The sequence below is a fragment of the Melospiza melodia genome, chromosome 4 (assembly GCF_035770615.1).
Source record: "Melospiza melodia melodia isolate bMelMel2 chromosome 4, bMelMel2.pri, whole genome shotgun sequence".
Taxonomy (NCBI): Eukaryota; Metazoa; Chordata; class Aves; order Passeriformes; family Passerellidae; genus Melospiza; species Melospiza melodia.
Genome location: NC_086197.1, coordinates 22341151 through 22362148, shown reverse-complemented (window position 1 = coordinate 22362148; position 20998 = coordinate 22341151). Strand labels below are relative to the sequence as shown.

General features: G+C 38.0%; 1 protein-coding gene across 3 annotated transcripts in view; it reads left to right on the top strand.

Moving 5' to 3' along the window:
• The window catches only part of SCUBE1 (signal peptide, CUB domain and EGF like domain containing 1), a 190308-nt gene that overhangs the window by 11993 nt on the left and 157317 nt on the right, over window positions 1–20998 (top strand). For all 3 annotated transcript variants that reach the window (XM_063154261.1, XM_063154262.1, XM_063154260.1), the window contains exon 3: window positions 18831–18959. In XM_063154261.1, the coding sequence (XP_063010331.1) occupies window positions 18831–18959 (129 nt within the window). The remainder of the gene's footprint in view (window positions 1–18830; window positions 18960–20998) is intronic.

Below are 20998 nucleotides of genomic sequence, written 5' to 3'. Positions count from 1 at the left end.
AGTGAAGTTTGTTTGGTGCTGTAGGACCCATAGACAACTTATCAAATTCAAGACCATTCTTTCACAGCTATTGACAATGTTTTACAGTATAACCATCAAAGAATCAGACATATTAAATAGACAACTTTCAGATTGTTCTGATTCTTACAGTAAATATTTTAAGCAGGTGAGCTGTTATCTCAGAGAATATAAAAGCCAGGTTTCATTTACTCTCTCAGAGTGAGGTCACTAAGCTTCATACTATCCTTCCCATGCCTTAATCTGCAAGAACCACTGTCAGTCCTTACATTTAACATCGTGCTCAGAGAGCATAGAAATTTAACTGAGGGGGGAAAAACCAAGAGCAATGCATAATACCATTTTGGTGATTAGTAATGTTGTTGGAGAGAATGGTTCTGCTGAAGAAAGTGCTTCAGAGAAGGGCAACCTCTGCAGAAATAGGTATTTGTTGGACATGTCATTGCTGAAAATACTACAGGACATTACTGCTGTGCACTCTAGTTCTTGCTGTTGTAAGAGGGAAACTGCACTGAGTGCCTTTGTTCTGATTTCATTATCTGGAAGCAGAGGTCACATTCAGAACTTTCATTCTCCCTGTTATAGTGGAAAAAGGGGTTGAAGTAAGTGGGGTATTTGCTTTGCTGAATAAGTAGGCTAGGTAATGCATATCTAAATTGTTTGGCAGCACATGCACAGAAGGAATTCAATATCTGACTTCATACCTCTAGAGATGTCAGTGTCTCTACCAAGCAGAGTTGTGCCTTTATTCTTTTTGCACATTTCTGTTTGCAGAACTTTGTTGGGAAGGGATTCCATAAAACCTGTGACTTGGAGACATGCCAATGTTTTTCTCTAACTACGGAGCACCAAAGTCCAACTTTATTTGGAAATTTCCATTTTTTCCTGATGCATTCCAACCTGTCTAAAGATGCATGCGATCAAAGCTCCTCTTTGCATCTCCCTCCCCCCGCCACACCACTTTTCTCTTAAAGCAGCCCAATTCTTGCTTGCACAGTGGTGGAGTTCACCTGATCTTTAGTGCAGATCTTGGTGCAGCATGCTCTGCAGAGGCAAGTGCTCTGAATGGTTCACTCCTGCCCCTGATTTGGGATTTTCCCCAGGGCTCTGGTGGTGGCTTTGTGTGCATGGGCAGACTGGGGAAAGGCAGCTTCCTTTGGCTGTGCTGCAGACCCAACCCAAAGCCCTGAGGGAGGCTAACTGCATTATTTGGCTACTAGAGGGCAGACACAAGTGGAACCCTCTGGCTTTTGCTTGGCTCGAATTCCTAAGGAAACGATTTTACCTCTATTCAGATGGGAGCGTGCAGACGTATTGAGAGCGCAAGAAACAAATGAGGGGAGGAGGGCTGCCAGGATTTCTCTGACCTGTGACTGTTTTGCTGTAAGAGTGAGCCAGGGAATGGGTATAAGAGAGGAATAGACAACCTCAGCCTGTTGTCTGAATACAAAAACCTGAATACTAAAATGCTTTGGTTGGGTACAGTCTGTTTCATTAGGTATAGAATGTTTCACTTTGTGAAAATGGCAGCAGCTTATTCTGTATACACACAGTTTTACGTTTAAGGAGATTATGACTTGTGTATGGAAGAACTTTTTTAATACAGTTTTCTCAAAATCTTAAACAGTGGAAACGACCTTATCAAATTGCTTATAGTATGATTGTTTACTAGGAAGATGCTTTTTTGTGATATGGATAAACTCTAAGTTGCTGTCATTTAAGTTTCATATTAACAATCACATCTAGGTGTACATTAAATGTATTTCTCTTCTTGATCCTTCTGGCACTTTGCATCCTTTCACTGTTTGTTTTGATATATTTTTTAAAAAAAATTGTGTCTTGAGGGAAGTGCAAGAACTGCATTATAAAAAATTACCTGTTGACTGCATCATATGTGGTCTTACGGAGCTAAACCCAAAAGCTTCAGCTTTTATTCTAAATAGGAAATACACAGAAGTCTATTCAGGATAGCAACAGCAGTAGCATTAATTTTCTAGAACAACTTAATAACGCATTTTACCTTGAGTTAATACAGAAGGTTCCAATGCACATTTCTGAGTTCTTTCACTGGATTTTGCCACACAAAACCAAAAAAGAGTTACTAGAAAAGAGTTACCAGTATACATTCCTGTACTGCTGAAAGGCTCTTAGTGATATCCATGACTATTGATGTTATGATTATGTCCTAGTCCTAACTTTGAGCTGTTTTTAAGACAAGTATTCTGGTCTGTATGGAAGGCAACAGACAGCTGCTGTAGCCTGCTCCATATCAGTCTTTATCCTGAGTAGGATAACATGATAAAATTGCCTGAGTTAGCCAGAGTCTGGATTCAAGGGATGGGGGCACACGTTCAGGAAGGACCAGCATGATTTCCTTGATGCTGCCATTCGCTGAGGAAAGCCCCAGTGTTTGTAGCTGGGAGAACACCTCAGTGCTCCTGCTTGCACACAACATTTTCTATCTGATGGAGAGGACAGCCTGTTATCTTTAAAACTGTGATGTATTTGGGTGCTTTGGGGGAGTTCTGAAGAGTCCAAAAGGCAGGTGAAAGGTTTGAGTGTGAATGCACCCAGAGGGTCCTGCTGGAGATGGGCTCTGGCGCAGCCAGGCAGTGGGATGTGGGGGAGGCTCTCGTGCCCTCAGGAATACAGCCTTGATTTGCTCACCCTGTTTGGCTTGAACTTGCTAAAATAACTTGATTTTAAAGATGGGGCCAAGCATGAAGAATTTCAGTCTTTGAACAAGCTGTGAAAATGGGAAAAATGGGAAATGGAAGATGAGGTGGGAATGCTTTGAGTCCATTTATGTAAGTAGTAGAAATCATAGTTTACTTCTACCTTTATCTGTCAAATACACACAACATCTATGCTTAAGCTCAAGCCAAGTATGATCACAACTGTCAAAAGTCAGAAATACACCTCTGGGAAGTTTAGTGCATGTTCTTATTGATATTTAGAAAATTAAGGAAAAAAACATAATAGGAGCAAACTTTATAAAACTGCAGAATTTGTTTTTTAAACAATTAACAACATATTGTTCACCTGAAACCTAGTTTACCAAGAGTTTCTTCTTCAATAAACTTTATGATCAACAAGGAAGTAAAAAACTTAAGGGAAATAAAGACATGTCTTCTGGTCTGTATTAGTCACTGACATAGTCTTTTCTATTATAGTATTTGAAGCAGGAGGGAGTGCTTTAAATGCTTCAACCCATTTAACCTTAATTGCTTGGTTTTAATAGACATTTGCTAACTAAAGGAACCAGATTATAGCTTGAATTAGGCCTTACTAATCTTAATTAAAAGCTCTACTTTATAATCGGAAACAGCCTATGCTTCAGACAGTAAGCCTTTCTTAAATGGCTTACTTTCAAATGCTAAGGCCCTTTTGCTAATAATTGTTTAAACTGAATACGGGTAACCATTATTTTCCTTATATTGCACTTAATTAAAAATATCTCCTCCATGTGGTTTTGTGCAGTCTGCTGGCTGTAAAATTGTTTGACTGGTGGGGGTGGGATTACTTTACTTTTCCTGTGGTAATTTGAAAACATGGTCCTGCCTTTGTTTTAAAAGTTTTCTGGGGTCACAAGTCACAAGACTAACATGTGAATCAATAGAAACATTCGCTTCCTGCATTTGTCTGTCCTCAGGCAAACGTTTGTCAGTCACAACCATTAATAATACACCCTATAATTCTTTTAGTTCAACATTGAAATTAGGCTCAGGCACTTGATTATGGTCTCTGCACTCCTTCAGAGACCTAAATTTCAGAATAAATCAAGTCTGTTGTATTGGGAGGGAGGCAGGCCCTGGCTCTGTCTGTGGAGCATTTGGTGTATTAACAGAGCTCCTTTACTTTCCAGGGTTATCTGAAGAGGACAGAGGGTGGATTTCATCTTTGCAAAGGTGGATCTCAGTAGTGGAGATCAGCCCACTTAAACCATTTGCTTTGCTTTCCCTTTGTGGTTGAGGAAGAGAAATTTTCTTAATGCAGTTTGCCTTGCATTATTGGAGGCAAAAATAAATCAGATAAATCGTGTCCTGGAAATAAGAATCTTTCTGACACAGATGTGGGCATCTACAAAGTTGGATGAGGTGTGTCACTGGATCATTATAAAATTCATCCTCCTAGTCTCAGTTTTATGTTTTTACAATCTCAGTTTTATGTTTTTAATTCTTTAATTTTTTTTCTTAGTGCAATCTACTCAGGAAGCACTGCTAGACTGTGTAATCATACCTTTATTTAATTTGCAATGCTTTTAATTCAGTGGCTGAATCACCTACTTGCACAAACTAAACACAAATTAAAAGTTCTTTATATACTAAGCCTATTAGACCCCATATGCACTTGGGAGAAAATTCCATAAGAAGTCACTTGTGCCAGTTATGGAGGTGGATAGATTTTCTTGAATACCAGTTTTGTTTGCCTAGTTATCAGATTTTTGGAAATCACCTAAAGCATTCTTTAGAATTTCTCCTTGATGTCCAGTTAGTTTCATGTTCTATGCTGATGGAATTTACAAAGATTTTTAAATTATACCTAGTATAGGAAGACAAAATCAGGACTCTCAACAGTGGATGCAAAGAATCTGGTCCCTACTATGTGTATTTATATTTTAATATCAAAAGTGTGTAAGCTGGCCAGACCAAGTTTAACTGAAGATCTGTCTACCCTGATGTGCAGTCTCTGACAGTGGCCAACAGTGGATGCTTACAGTAGATTATAAAAAAATATGAAATGGAAGAATGCAGCTAGAGACTTAAAGACCTGCACCAGAAATTTAATTTCCATCACTGTCTTTAACAACATCTTCAGAATAGGAATGGAAAATAAGTGTTTGCTTCTCCAGGTGTTCTGCAAAACTCACAGGGGTAGACAGGTGATCAGCTGTGCTCAGAACGCTGGTAAAGAGTTGTGCAGGAGCAGGTAATTGTGTACACCTGTCTCTTTGCAGCCTCCATCTAATGTGGTTCAGCAGGAGCCTCACACTATGTTTCCCTACATGGGCAAACCCTAAAAACCTTAGTTTTTGTCTTGGTAACTAACAGTGTCTTCAGAAGGATGGGCCTTCACACTTTTCTGTAAATGAGACTTCATTAAGGAGAGTCTCAAGTCACATGTGAAAAATTAATAGGTATTTTGGATGTTTCACCAAACTTCAGATGGCTGCACTGTTAAATCAGATGCTGTGGATACTCACCCATAACCCTATTATTTCATTCTTGAGCCTTTTACTGAGGCTGAAGTCCTGTATTATTTATGGGTGAGGTAACTAGTCCGGCCTTGCTGCCTCTTTTCAGTGGATAATCAAGGATGTTATAATGTGTTCTCTCCTGGACTTTATGTATCTTAGAAATACTGTGAATATACACCAGAGACAGTGCTAAAATAGGGATTTTCTGTAAAGAATGAAGAAGCATGTGGAATTCATGAAGAACATTTCAAGAAGTGACATCTCAATTGTCTAGTTTTATGTTGGATCTACTGTCCAATTAAACAAAAAAAAAAAAAAAAAAGAACCCAAACTGTTAGTTGGGTTGTTAATCAAGACTTTAGGCAAGACATTTTGGCATTTTGGTTATCTCTGCATAATAAAATAACGTTGTTATGAAAGGCATCTCAAAATAAATCATCTACATGAGAGTATTGGAAATAGATCTACAAGACCAAACAATTATTTATATAACCTTAGCCACTTTTATCTCTCTGCTGTCAGGGAAGAGGTCAGTGCAGTTGTACAGCTTGGCTTTCTGTGGTGTATTCTGTCAATGGTAGATTATTATTTGAATACTGCACAGAAATTGTAGGCATTCTTTGGTTCTCTCTACCTAACATTCTCTCCAACATAATGAAAAATAAATTGCTTAAAATTCCCAAAGGGAGATTTCCAGGCTATGAATATGAGCACTCTTCAATTTAGAGCAAATGCCCATGTTATTATTCCTGTGTCTGCAGTTTCATTCCTTTTTCATTTAATAGTGTTAATGGAAGGTGTGTGTGCTTTCTAGTACAGGATATTTGAACAGTGGAGCCAAATTGTCTGATTTCATGGCAAAGCTGAAATTGCATCCGTTTGCCCTATCTCCCTTTCTTGTCCAAACATCAGATGTGAGCACAGCTTATAAATGAAAATATTTGATGATTCACAAGTCAGCAATGATGTTTTTCAGATTTGAATGTTGAATTTTGTCCTTAGCACTTTCCCTGGACTTTCCTCACTACTAAACTGTTGTTTGTACAGCTTGGCCTGGCCTCATCTAACCCTCACTTACTTCGTGTCCAGCCAAGATGAGTGTGTCACTTCATTAATTCCTGTTCCTGGTTTTGCTTTCTGCTCTAGTTACCAAACAGTCCAGGAAATATTTGAGAGTCTGGAAAGGGTAATGATGATGGAAAAGCCAGTGGATTGCCTGCTATCTGTACATTTATGTCCCTGTTGGACAATGGCTGTACAACCACAGGTCAAAAACTAAAGGCTGCTTACCACTGTTTAATAAATTTTCTCTGTGATTATTTATCTTTGGTGATAAATAGGTCTCTGGTTACAAGACTTATCTCTGCATGGCCTTTTCAAAGACTGAGGAGAGCCTACGTCATAACTGATGAACTCTCTTTGTGGACAAAATTTTAGAACTGTCAGCATGTATCAGTAGGGTTGGGTTCTCTGTTTCAGGAATAAAAATAGTTGAAATAAAAAAATTGCACCAACGTGGCATTTGTTAGAAAATAAAACCCTTTTGCATTCATCAGCTACAGCAACATCTAGGGCTTCTTGTCCATGCTTTCAAATAAAATGGAAAACATTGTCTGTACATCCAAGCAAAACTGCATGGCAGGTACTTCACACACTATGGAGACAGAATTGTTGTTGAGAAGCAGAGAAAGGCTGTGCCAGATTTCTGAGTTGTGCAGCAAAATTGCCAACTGTTTTGGCACCTTGAAAATAGCTCCACATTTTCTGATTGTACAGTCCTGATGGAGAAGGCTTTTAGAGCTGTGAACTGTTTCAGGCAGTGCTTGTGTGTGCTCACATTTCGGATATCATCATTATTATCACAGGTTTAGTAAGGTTTAACTTAATGCAAGTGAGATGCTAAAACACAAATCTGTAACAAGCCTAAATTTTCATAACAGGAACAAAATGTGGATTGATCATCTTAAACTCTTGAATTGTAACAAAATTTGTAGCCTAGTAACTTTTATACCTTCTAGATGGTGCACAGAACTGAAAGGTGGTGGACAAAAATGAATTTAAGCTTTTTTTGCAAGACATTTCAGATTTTTTAAAAAAGGTATTGTAAATATTTGATTATTCAGTTTAGTCCTCTCAGATCTTTTTGAAGTGAATGTATGAAGTACATTAATGAGCTTAGTGTAAATGTAAATGGCTTAGTGTAGGGTCATCTCAACTAATTTTACTGTTTGTTTCCTAAAAATACTCACAGCTGTACAATAGACTCGTGACAAAATTAACACCACTCTCCTGAAAACTTAAACCAAATACAAATCATTCATCTATATCTAGGCTGGAGCACTGAAATATTATTTTAAGAAATGTCTTAACAGCATAGAAAAGAGAAGGAAAGTAAAAAATCCTCAGCACTATCTCTTGGATAAAAAGCAATGTAATGTGAAATTATTAATATTGGAAATCAGGCAACATGCTAGTATTAATAGATTACTCCTACCAGAGGTGCTTTGGAGTCTTAATTATCATGAGTGTAAGGGACTTCTTTTTCATTGTTTTTTAGTGAATGAGCAATCCTTTCATTTTTCAGAGTATTTCAGCATTTCACACAATTCAGGTGTGTTACAACCTTTTTACCATTGTGTACGCCCTGCTAGACCAGATAAAAGCTTCTGCAGGTAGAAAAACTATATACAGCAAAACCAAGTGTAATGATTCTAAACCAAAGAAGGATCTGTGTTTTGATGAACCAAGTTATCACCCAGCCAGCTGCAGTTTACTGGGTGAGGAGTTATGGCCTGTATCCCTGTGAAGGACTGAGAGTGGATTCCTTGTGGGCAGCTCTTTACTGTTGTCTGCAAACCAAAATGAAGGATGTTGTTGGGGAATGGTATGAATTTGTCTGCATCCAGGGAGCAGGTGTCAAAATAGGAGGCAGAGTTGGTTTCTTGGGCTTCCTAAGTATTGTGTCTAGCAGGGAAGACAAGTTCATGGTTTCCCCGTGGATCATATTTAGAAGTAGCCGCATGACTTCAGTAAATATTGGAATGAAAGGCAGCCCTGAACAGATGATTCCCTCATTGCAAGGCGCATCAGCAGTGTAAGGTAGAGCTGCTCTGCTCACAGACAGATTACTTGTGTGGGACTGTCCTGCCAGGTTTTGTAGGCTGGCAAAATTAATATCTGATATGCGTTTTGCGCAGAGTAGAAAGTTTGACCAAGTGATACAGGATGACAGGAAGTGCTGTATTCAACAAATCTTGCTTGGTATAAGTCACATTATATTCCCCAAGATTAACCAGCACGGCAGAGCAGTTTTCAGCCAGAAGCCTGAGGTACAGGTGGGAAAAATAGTTTGAAAAGGCAAACCTGCTGTCAGAAGATGTAAATTTGCTGACGGAGTGTTTCCACTTCTGCTGGAAAACATACTAGTTACTCATATCCAGGAAGGTTGAAAACCATTGCTCTGCAGCCTCCCATGCTGTTTGTGGTCTTGGCTTTTTCAGCCTGAAACTGAAGTGTTAGTCTGCCAGGGACTAAGGAAACGTGCTCTATGATACCAAGAAATCTTCCATTTGGCAGTGCACAGTCTGCCACTGACTGGTTCTGAAATGGGCAAGAAGCAACTTTCTCTTCCCCTACATGAAGGGCCACATAAAAAAAAGTTTATATTCATTAACTGATAGGTAATAAAGAAATTTACTTCAGAATTGAAGGCTGGGATTTTTTCCCCTTTCAGTGGACAGACATTTAGAAATTAAATGCAAGTAAGGTTGGAGATAAGTAATCTGAGAATGAGATGCCTGCAGAGTCTGAGAAGAAAGTAGGTGAGTTATATCTGTATCAATGAGATAATTTTATTACTTGAAACATTTTCTCAAAATTGATAGGTGCATATTTGACTTTAAAGATCTAGGAACAACCTCCTGCCATGACTTACTGTAACAATTATCGTTGTATAGGATGCATGCACACCAGCAGTGCCAGTAAAAACATAGAAATACTCTCCCGTTAGATGGCCGAGAACTTTGAAGATTTGCTGTAGAATCAAACATTTCCCATTATATTAAAAGAGGGAATTGGGGTGCAAATGGCTGTGATTTAGAAGTGGTGGGGAAAAAATGCTGTCAGATGTCATGTTTCACATTCATAACAGCTTGTGAACAGGAAACCTCTCTGCTTGAGCTTCTCGGGCATGGCAGCTACTAAATAAAGACAGACTCTAAAACTGTTACGTGCTCTGCAGGTATCCATCTTTATTTGGGTATCTCACTTGAGCTTCAAAGAACTTGCAGCCAATCTGTTTAAATATCAATTAAGACAAATGTCAAGCTGCTCCAAGCTCTAATCAAGGGTTCAAGATGCTGAATGCAGGATTACAATCATTTTGGGTTTATCTAGGAAAAAAAAAATCTATTTATTATAAATGAAGCTGGAATGGTCCCAAATAAGTTTCCATTGTGCTAGTCAAGATGGCAGATGTCACACAGGGGTAATACTCAGATACATTAAGAGAACATAAAACATTCCTTAGGGAAAGAACTCTGCTTAATTATTTTTTCCTATAAATGATTCTAGCTCTCCAAAGGTTTCAGGCACCCAAAAGGTACTGTAGGTAAAAAGCTCTGTAAAACTCCAGTGTTAATTCAGTAGGAAGACTTGCCAATTAAGCAGTCAGAAACTCTTAAGGTGCTAAGTGAAGAGTGTTCCATATCACTTATTTGATCTCCTCCCCATTCCTGCTGCTGGGGTGTTATGTATGCCACCATATAGAGTATTTAGGTGGCTGGCAAGTGACACCAAATGTGTGCAGAACCTCAGCTTTCAGTTTTTAAGTTACCTTTTTTCCAATATTTTTGCATATTTCTTACTTCAGTGTACTTCAGTGATAACTTTCCAGTGGCAAGGTCCCTGTGGACTGAGGCAGGAATATCTGCCTTGAACATCAGGTATCCTCAGAGAAGGAATCAAAGGGGTAGGTTCTTGTGTCTGTTGTCACTTTGATTGGCATATCAATGTCCAGCCACTAAAAATGTCCTTTCCACTCTTCGAACTCAGAGTTTAAATAAGGAGGGAAATGCACAGGAAAGAGAACAGTGATAGGAAATGGAGGAAGGGAGGGTGAATTTAAGAAAATGTAAGGAGGGGTGTCTCTAGACACCATATTTCTTATTGATGAATGAAGAATGGGATGATTACTCACCAAGAATGTGAGATATAGCCATTCAGCTACTGTAGGAATTTTGCATTTTCATCATCTATTGCCTTGTTGCTTTTTCCAGTGTATGAGCTGAGTCAGCTGAAGTCAGCTTACAGCACTGGGTGCTTGATACTGTCTAGTCACTCGTGTCTTTAAATGTGGCTCTTTAATTCTCTCTGTGTGATGCACAATATTTGAAGATCATTAACTAAAATTTGAAAAGTAGCAAGTGCTAAGCACATCTACATTTTCTACAGGTGATAAACTCAGTTCACTTACCTCTTCTCCTCCTTAGAGAAGGATTCAATTCTGAAAGCTGGTTTTCCCCAACCAGTGAGGATGATTCCTGTGAGGCTACCTTTACCCTGTGTGACTTGAAAATTAGATTCATGCTTGCTGTACACAGTATAATAGTGGGGAAAAAATTACAGACACAGGGCAAAATAGGGATCGTTAATAGTTGTCTCTGTGCTTTCTTTAAAATGATAAGTTAATAACTGTGGTTAGGAAAAATTATTAAGCAATATTAAAATAATATTAAATTTTTAAAAGTCATATCTACAGACAGTGATAAATGTGATGATATCTCATCTGTCTTTCAGACATATCCTAAATACTTTTAGACAAGAGAGTTCTAAATCTGACACTGTTCACACTTTAAAAATGTGTGTGTCTTGTTTAACCAGCTGGACATAGCTTTACATAGTTGGTTTGTATTCCATTTCACCCCACTTCTTTCAGACAATACTTTAGCAAGAGATAAAGCATGATGAACTTTGTGTTTAGCCATCACAGAAGGAAAGGAAACAAAACTGCTGCAGAATACTTGATCTTTTCTGGAAACTGGATGAAATGGCTTCCAGAAAAACAGCACAACAATACCACAGATTGTATCCAAATCATGTCCACTAAACTGGCATGGCCTTTTCATTTTATTGCCAGTTTAATACTGGGAAATAGGGGCTTGTGACATTTTTGAAGGAAGTTGTAAAATTGATTTTTTTTTTCTTTGTGGACGCACTAATGGGAAAAACATGGGAGAGGCAGTACCCATAATAGAAAGGCTCTTGAGGGATTTACACTGAAAAAAACTCATGTTAAACAACGTATTGTACCTGTTCTTTTTCCTTCTCCACTGAGAAACATCCGGCTGCTCTTTCTGAATTTACCCTGCTCCCAGCCTGCCCACTCTTGACCTTGCCTCTTAGAGAAGCCCTAATGGCTATCAAATTTTACAGTTTTCTTTGGCACAAGCGTCTTGAAAACATCATAGCAACTTGAAAGCTGTAAAAACTGCACTCTGTGTTCCTCTGATTCATTAGATTGTAACATTTACAAGGTCGCAGCATCTAAAGAATAAAGATGTTAACATTTATAAGTCAAAAAATAAAGTATTGCAGGAAGGGCCATATGTAACAAATAATTTGTTTTATAGAAAAAGTGATTTAACAAGCATTTCGTGGAAAGATATTTTCAAAAATGGATTTTTCTCTGGAGGTGAAGGAGTTTTTTGGAGTAGAAATATTGAGAGTCTTGGTATGTCAATATATTCTTATAAAATTTGGACTTGGAGTAGATGATGAATTCCAATGCCACAAAACAAATGGAAATGCTATTTCATCAGGTCAGATTCAGTGAAATTGATAATTGATCACATTTTCCCACCCAATTCTTCATACTTTGGTCATATTTTGCAAATTTTAAGAGTAGAGCAGACTTGAAATGTGTGGAAATGTGCTGATGCTAAAGTCTTTGTAAGAATCTAACGTGTTTAGTAATATTGCTTAGGTTGGGTGTCCCTGAGAGCTGAACTTCTGGCAAATTTCACCTGCACTTTATCAGAATGGTCTTTAACCTATGTTTGAGCTTTTATTCTGGCCTTTGGATCTGGAACTGGTTCCCTTCTTAAGGAAAGTGCAACTTGATGTGGGAAATACAAATGCCTTAGGTTCAGGTTGTCCAGAGTGTGATGTATATCTGCTGAATGTATATTAAATGTAGACTCTGACAAAGAATATATATTAAAATGTGACTATTCCCATGTAATTTTTACTTATTTTCACGGCTTTTGCAGTCTCAAACCCAATTATGAAGAAGAAAAAGCTGCTGATCTGACTGTGACCCAGGACTTGAACTTGTTTGTAATTCTTGTCAGTGTGCATGTAACTTCACTTCTGCTTGTTTCCTTTAAAGCAGTGGAGTCAATGCTACATTGCTGTTTGCTCTGAATTAGAAATGGGAACAAAAAATTTCAGTGCTGATCCTGTCGTATGTATCTCTCTACTATGAATCCCAGAAAATATGTCTTCCTGGCTTCACTAAGCCAGTGGCAAAAATTGTAGAATTGGATTTTCATCTCAGGCTGTTTTATCCTTGGATTTTACAAGGTTACTTTCTTTCATAAGCATCTGAGATCAAGCTTGCATGAAGCTATGCAGTGAGGAAGACAGTTCTGCACTGTAAATCTTCTTAGTTGTGTAGGATTTAGAACCTAGGGATGGGCCTTTTTTCCCTGTATTTTTCTGTGAATATGAGGATAGTGCATTAGCTCTAGGAGGAACAGTGGCCAAAACTCAATAAAGAATCAATAACATTTTTTGAAAGCTCTTAGTAGAGAAGCCATAAAAGTGAAAAATATTACTACATGGAAATATGGGCTCCAGCACCTTGCAGTGTTCTTTGCTGCATAAGGGTTGTGGAAAAGCAGGGAAGATGCTGCTGTTGCAGAACTGTAGGAGGGCATTTTTTAGCAGAAGCCAACTGATAAAAGAGAATTTTGCATCTGGTGTGCTTTGCCCTTGGTAGGGGCTAGCAGCAACCCCTTTTAAAGCAAGAAGGTAAAACACAGTTTCTTTCATGTCAAGTTTGTAAGGGCAATGTTATTTACTGTCTCCACAGTGCCTTTTTGGCAGTATTTTGCTTAAAGCAATTAGATAAAAGAAGATGAATATCAAAATTTTCTTTCTTTAGATACTGGAGAAATACATGGCTTCAGGCATCAAGATGTACTTACAAAGATTTTAATATTTCTTTTTCTAACTATTTAATGGATCCAGCTTCTTTATGAGAAATTCTACATCTGCATAATATACCTGCACAATCGCCTTTGTTTGTGGTTCTGTAAATTAGAAGTTGATGTGGGCAGACAGCTTTCTTTGGCTATTTGTTTTAAAATGTTCAAGCACATAAATTACTCCATTCAAAGTCAGTTGAAGTTTTTGTTTACTAAATTAGCTCCAGATCTTGCCCTTATATTGCTAGTCAAGAAATACTTTAAAATGGACACAGATTTTGTTCAATCCCACGCCAACTTTGAACATCTTCTGTTGCATTGTGAGTGTTGGGATCTGTGGCCTTGACAGATGCCAAGATAAAAATTGTGTCAATGCACACTTTCCCATTTTCTACAGAAATCTGTGGAATTCAACACTAAACACTGAATTTGGCTCATTGACTTCCAGGCCTCAGTCATTCTTCCTTTTGCATGTTAATAGCCATAAGGCTTCTTGTGACAGTTTAGCTGTGACACTCATCCAAAATTCATCAAATCCATGCAGGCATTTGCTTTGATTTCACTAGCTGTGCCCATGATGATCTGTATCTGTGCTGACAAAGTTTATTGCATGTGTTGGAACACACATTTTTGGACATTCAGGAACTTAATTAATTTCAAGTGATGCAATGAAGAGTGGGAATTAATTTTTCTGGAGGTAGACTTTTTACTTACTTGGCATAAATTCTGTTCCACCTTCTAGGAGAGCTGGTTACTGCTTGGAAAAGATGATTCGCACTCAGTCAATTAATGACAGTGCTGAAAATGTTCAGGCAAAATGGGAACCAGGCATTTTGCAACTTCCTCGTTTTTTTTTACAGTTTGGTTTGTCTTGTGGACATTAGTTATTGCATGCTGATGTGTCTTCTATTCTCTGCTGTAACAGAAAGCTGAGATACTGTGATATGGGAAGCAAAAGAGTTTGATTCTTGTTTTATTTTGAACATTTCATAGTTATATGTGCTTCTGGACGAGACGCTTCTCTGCAGGGCGGCGTTGTGAGGCTTATGAGAGTTCCATCTCTTTGTGGCAGAATACACAAATTAAACCAATCATGGGGCAGCATCAATTTCACCTCTAATAATGAAAGAAGAATTGACCCCATTATGTATAAGGGAAATACAAGTCCTATCAAACTAAAAAGAATCAGATTACTCAAAACAAATTCAGATTCTCTTCCTATAACTGAAATACAAGGACTGTAAATTAGAGCACATCCTCATGGTAACACCTCCTCAGATACTTGTCTAGAGTATTTTTTAGAAGTTCTTAGATGCTTGCATTGCATAATAACTGCAGTCTCATAGAGTGAGTGTTCTTTAAGTAACACCACTGCTCCTTGAGGAGGGCAGTAGAAGAGCATGGCTGTGTACCCTAGGGATGTGCTCAAAGAGTTATTTCCAGATGGTAACAAAGAGATTCACCTCTGCTTTCCAGAAAGAATTAGGATGGAGTTTCCAAGCCTCTTTCACTTTGGTAAATAGCTGAACCACTACAGTTACTAGTACACCCAAGTAAGCAAGTTTCTTTTTAACTCTTCTTTCCTGATCATTTTTACTTTAAACCTTTTGAAACAAGCAGGGGATTTTTGAGATTTTTCTGAACCAGTTCCAGATAAAGATGATCAAAATTATTTTACCAGCATCTGAGGATGTCCTTACATCCAGCCTGGGATTGGGAGGTGCTGTATTTTTTGAGTACACTAAGCTCAAATGGGTTCTTGGCAGGTTGTGTCAGTACTGAAAATGTCTCTACACCTTCTTAATAATTTTTATGCATTTAATTCTTGTCTGAGACTATCACAATTCCTGCCATTTTAGTACCACATGGATTTAATTTCTCTTGGAGTGGAAATACCGCAATTCTCTTTTAAGGTGATTTCTTCACTAAATACCCCAAGAGTTCCCCATCTGAACATCTGCAATTTAAGGAATTGAAAACTTTATAAATATTTTGCCAGTGTAGACAAAACTTCGGGTTTCTCTTTGAGAAACCTTGCATATTCATCAGTAGATGCACCTGCATCCATCACAATTTCATGGCTGAGTACCCACATTTTTCCTCTTGGTTTTGGTTTTTGTTTTTGTTATGGTAATTCCTGCATGATGAAAGACAATATTAAGAGATCAAATGCCAGAAATGCTAAGGATAGTTGAAGCTATAAAATTAGCAGGGAAAGCAGAGGTGTTTAGAGTTGAGGTTTTGATTAACACCCAATTCTATCAATTATAGGAAAAAAAGAATGATAGGATATGACCTACTCAAAAGGAAATGAACACAGATGGCCCCTGCGAATTTTGAGGCTTATAATAGACAAAATGAAGAGCAAGGCTGCAGGTTTTATGTGATTGAATGTACTCCTATTACTTTTACTCTATATGAAGCTTACTAAGGAAGCTGTATTCTGGCATGTCAGATGTAGTATTCTGTCCATAAATTACAGCTGTTGTGCACTGAGGCATTCTTTAAAGAATGTCTTCCTCCAGGAAAGAGAAGACGGAGTGGTGGTCACATTGCTTGAATTTCTCTTGACAGTTGGAGCTTCAAAAATGTTCAACATTTGGACTTTGTAGGCTTTGTGCATGTTTTTGTGAGGTTTTCTTATTTGGGTTTTTTTTTTGTTTGTTTGGGTTTTTATTGGGGAGAGAGGGGTTGGGGGGGTTTTTTGTGTGTTTTTGCTTTGGTTTTTTTGGACCTGTAAATACACCAGTCTTAGCCCCTTGATTTTTTTGCTAGCCATGCTGGAGATAGAAATTCCAATCAGCCTGCCAGGTGAAGCTTTTAAATAGTTATTTGGGTTTTGGAGGGAAGAAACACAAAAAACCCCACAATGTGGCTCTGAAGATGAGTTAGAATGTTTGGTTCCACTTCTAGTTTTTTACAGCTATTGAGGTGCAAAAGGGAGAAATAAGATTCTAATCCTTTTGCAATATTAATTGTGACTTGAACTCCTAAGGGAATGAGATGAAAAGTATCTGTTTCTTTTGCTATTTTTGTGGTTTCTGTCTCTGTTGCATTACCTTTTCCATAACTCGAGCATTTGTATTGCATCATTACTTTGTGCTGCTAATCACAGTACAGCTTTTTAAAACATTATATAAGGGGCAGTCATTCAAAAGGCTTCACATTTCTTCGGTATTTTTTGTCCCTTTTGAAAGCTCTCCCACTGCTTGTTTAAACAAATAGTACTGTTTGGTTCGTTGTTTGAAAAAAAAATTGAATTAATTGCTCAACCCTTGGCAGTCTGATGCTGAGGAACATAACAGGTGGTAACAGCTTCTTCTGAATGCCCTCTTCTGAAAAGACTCATTGCTGGATAAAAGTTAAGAACAAACCTTGAAATGAAGATGCCATTTTTTCTGAGTGTCCTGAGGGGAACACCTGAGACACGTGACATCAAAATCCTGTTAGATGCTTTTTGAGTATTGACTTGGCCTGTTAAAATATGGCATTACTGTAGAGCTCTCTTTTTGTCTCTGTAGCCTGTAAGGAACAACAAGAAGTTTCTGGAAATATTCATGAGTGGTTGTGGAACGTGCAAATTTCTGCTGAGTGGAAAGCAGACTGTAACATTTTGGGAATATGCACCCAGGCACACGGAGCTGTGGCCTAATGAGAGCAGCTTCTCAGAGACTGCATTGCAGGTTGTTTGGGATGAGCACTTGACTTGCTCATTCTTGTTTTCAATAAAAATCATAGATTTCTCTTTTTGCTCTCATAGTGGACTTGGAAGGTAGAGCACAACCACAGGCTGGGCTGAGTGGGCACTTGTACAGCTCATGGATGGAAATTGTTAGTAAAGAATGAGAACCTTCAGAAAAAGAGCAGTGCTTTAAAGACTAGGAAATCTACCTTTAAGCAGCAGCTTGTATTTTGGTTTGGAAGATCATTTCTCCAGCTTCCTATTTCTGGTATTGCTATGGTGCCAAATGCTGAGTTACAAAATAGCCAGCTGGTTTTGCAAATAAAGCCAAGCCTGTCATTCCCTTTTCAAGCTGCTGAGAAGGTTGTACAAGGGGAAATTCAAAGCTGTTGAAGACAGGTGGATGGAGACTTGGAAAATTCTGAATTTAAGCTAGATTTCTGGGAGAGGCCAACATGAGGGAGAAGACTTGCAACAGAACTTGGGAAAAGCCTGTCCCTGCTCTCACAGATTGTGTGAAGAGGGACAAACCCAGCCATTCTCAATCCAAGCACCAGAAGTGGTGAAGGCACGGAGTGGCTGAGTCTGAGGTGGCTCTTCAGACAGGTCTGATTTTGCCCAAACCACCTTGTCCTCTTTGGATTCCATCTGGGTATCATACCAGGTAGCAAGAGCTTTTCATGGAGTGCTTTTAAAAGGTGAAAAAAAAGAGAGAGAAAATCTATGTGAACATTAACCTAATTCAGAAAAATGTCAATCACCTCTGCAATGGAAGGCACATTTGAAATGTAATGCTGGGGTAACTCTGATATTCTAACAGGTGGTTTTCTAAAATAAAAACTTTATCTGTTTATCGTGTTCTGCCTAACTTAGAGAGATTAGCTGTGGTTTTTGGTCTAGCACAACACAAATTTAGAGCTGATACTTACCAAGCCATGAGGCTATCTTTAATTATTTATGTATTTTTAGTTGGTTGGTGCACACCACTTAATTATTCAGAAGAGTGACTGTGATACTGATGTTCCATGTATAAGCCAAAATACAGTTTGTAGAAAGAAGAAAGTTTGCTTTTTCTAGAATGAGTGATTTTTTATTTTTTGTATGAGGGAGGGAAGATCATGGCAGGATTGTTTGTAATTGAAACAGAATCCATCTCTCATCTTTTATGATCCTCTTTAAGATACAGACCAGTGTAAAAAAAACCTCAAACAACTCTATCATATCTTCTGAGGAGAAAATACTGACATTTTTGTGGTTCTGATTGCATGTGATTAATACAGAAGATTATAGTTTATTTGTTATAATAGGCATACTTTTGTCTCATGCCGTATTAATACTATGCTTCTCATAGTTGTTACAAGCCAAAGGGTTCATTCATTCTTTGCTTAATTATATTGAAGCCAGAAAATAAAAACTACATTTTAAATATAAAGTGTAGCAAAATCAAGTGTTCCTTTTTTTATTTTTGACAGCATATTATTGTTTATTGCGATGATACTCCAATTATTTTGTGCAAGAGTGTTCTATACATTGGCTTGCTGCTTTTCAGACAAATATGACCCTGATATATTCAGTCCCTGACCACGTATTGAAGTAGGTAAAATGAGCCTAAAAGAAAGATTAGGGATGGGCATATTTGAAAAAACGTGCTCAGTTGAAGAATTTTTTCTGTATTGTTAGAATTCTTTTTTTACAAAAGCTTTTTTTCTCTCCTCTTGTGTTTTAGATATCGACGAGTGTGAAAATGACTTCTACAATGGGGGTTGTGTCCACGAGTGTATCAACATTCCAGGCAACTACAGGTGCACGTGCTATGATGGATTCATGTTAGCCCACGATGGCCACAACTGTCTTGGTAAGTGGTGAATGCAAGAAACTTTCATTTGATGGCCGTGCCAAGAAGGCCTGATCTGTTCTCTGCATTTTATCATCTGGCACATCTTCAGAAAAGACTTGATCCAGGTCACAACGAATACATTCAAACGTGTGTGTTGGCCCCAGGTGGTTTAGGTCACTCTTAATCTCAACATGCTCAAAGCAGAATGCCCATGTTTAATATTGCTGAGGAGAACCCTGACCCCCAAAGCCTGTGCTGGATGCTTGGGCTTCTTCTTCAAGAAAAGTAATCTGTTAAATATATTAAATATACTGAGATATATTTTGTCTGTTTCTTCCAACTTTTGTCATCCCAGTCATATCTTTAGAGCTTTCCCTCCCCTTTTTCCCCTTTTCAGGCAGTACGATTCTGGGAAATGGTGTATGAACATAAATTATGGAATGTTAGAAGTACAAGTAAGCCAGGGAAGAATACTTGGACAATGAAACAGGGCAGAAGAAACACTAATCACTGATAACTGGAGGGACACTGTCCACTGACTGAAAGCCCAGTGCAGGATCTTCATTGCTTCAGCAGTCTGAGGATTTAGGGATCTGTATTTTTGATTCATGGCCATTGCTCTGGTTCAAATAGGGTGGGTTTGTCCTAGAGTTACATAGGTGTAGGTTCTTATTAGGAAATTCCTCACACCAGTTGCCTGGAAATGCCTACACTGCTATGTCCAGTTTCCCATAGCTTCTTACTTGTTGGTCATTTTTTGCTTAGAGACTCTATCTCACTATTCCCAATATAAATGTAATGACCACATTTTGGTACAGTCCTAAATTAATTTCAAGGTGATGTTTTTAAAACAGTGTGTAAAAGGGATATTTTTGTCTGTGTCAGCAGCAGGTGCACTTTAATAAAAACTGAGATATTTTCAATGAAATTCAAGAAATGAAGCAGCAAACCAGAAATATTGAAGTCCAGTATCACCAGTCTGCACTAACTGAAGATATGAAAGAACTAGGATTTCAGGGCCTTTCAGTAGATGTATTTTGTACTGCATTTATTTTCAAACAGAGTAATATTTGTTCAGATGGATTATATATCCTGACCATTGGCAGGGGTTTTTACTCAAACTTCCAATTTTCATTTGTAATAGAACAGACTAGAATAGATTTATTTGCCTCAGCCTGAGGTGGTCAAATGATTAATGGTGCAAGAGGTATTTCTCATACAAAGAGCAGCCAGACATTAATTTAAAAAATAAAGAAAAGCTCTATTTATTCCAATATTCATAAATTCTTACTAAAACAGAACACAGACATAATCAAATAGTTCAAGTATTTGGAATTCATATAACTGTGCATATGTGTTGTTTCAAACAGCTTGCTACTTTTCAGTTTCAACTTTGCCCAAACAACTCCCATTATAGTAAGGAAAAAACCTTTTTGAACAATGAACAGCAAAAGGAGTGACCTGATCAATGATGAGCCATTGAGGAGATCTGTGGGATTTTTTTTGGACCTGCTGTCTATGTTATTGCTCTCTGGTCATGAAATGAAGAGGCTAAATCTACAGAGATAGTCACACTTCTAATTACATTTTCATTAATTTATATCCAGCCACTTGATATTTTTGTGGGGGGTTTTTTTGTTGGTTTTTTTTTTTTCTTTTTTGATTTAAAAAAGAAAACAAAAATACAAACAGGTGACTACATTGGGAGTAATAGCAAAGAGCTCCCTTTCTCCCAATGTACAACCTTAGGACGCTAAAAGAGGTCACAGTTGTCTTTCTGATTTTGAGACCATGGACTGGGGAGGTTGTGGCTGCAACTAATAAATGGTCTTTAGCATGTCTTAGTAAAATATCTGGTTTTACTTACAGACACTGCAAAGGGAATCAAGGAACATTCCCTCTTCCTTCCTTCCTTCTTTGAAATCTGAATAATTTTAGCGAGGGCCAGCATGTCTGCTTGCAGGGTTTTAGACTGAAGATTTTAATTGTGACAATGACCATGCCAATCTTGCTATGGCTGTTTGTTGTGTGCTGACTCAGATTTGGGACACCATTGA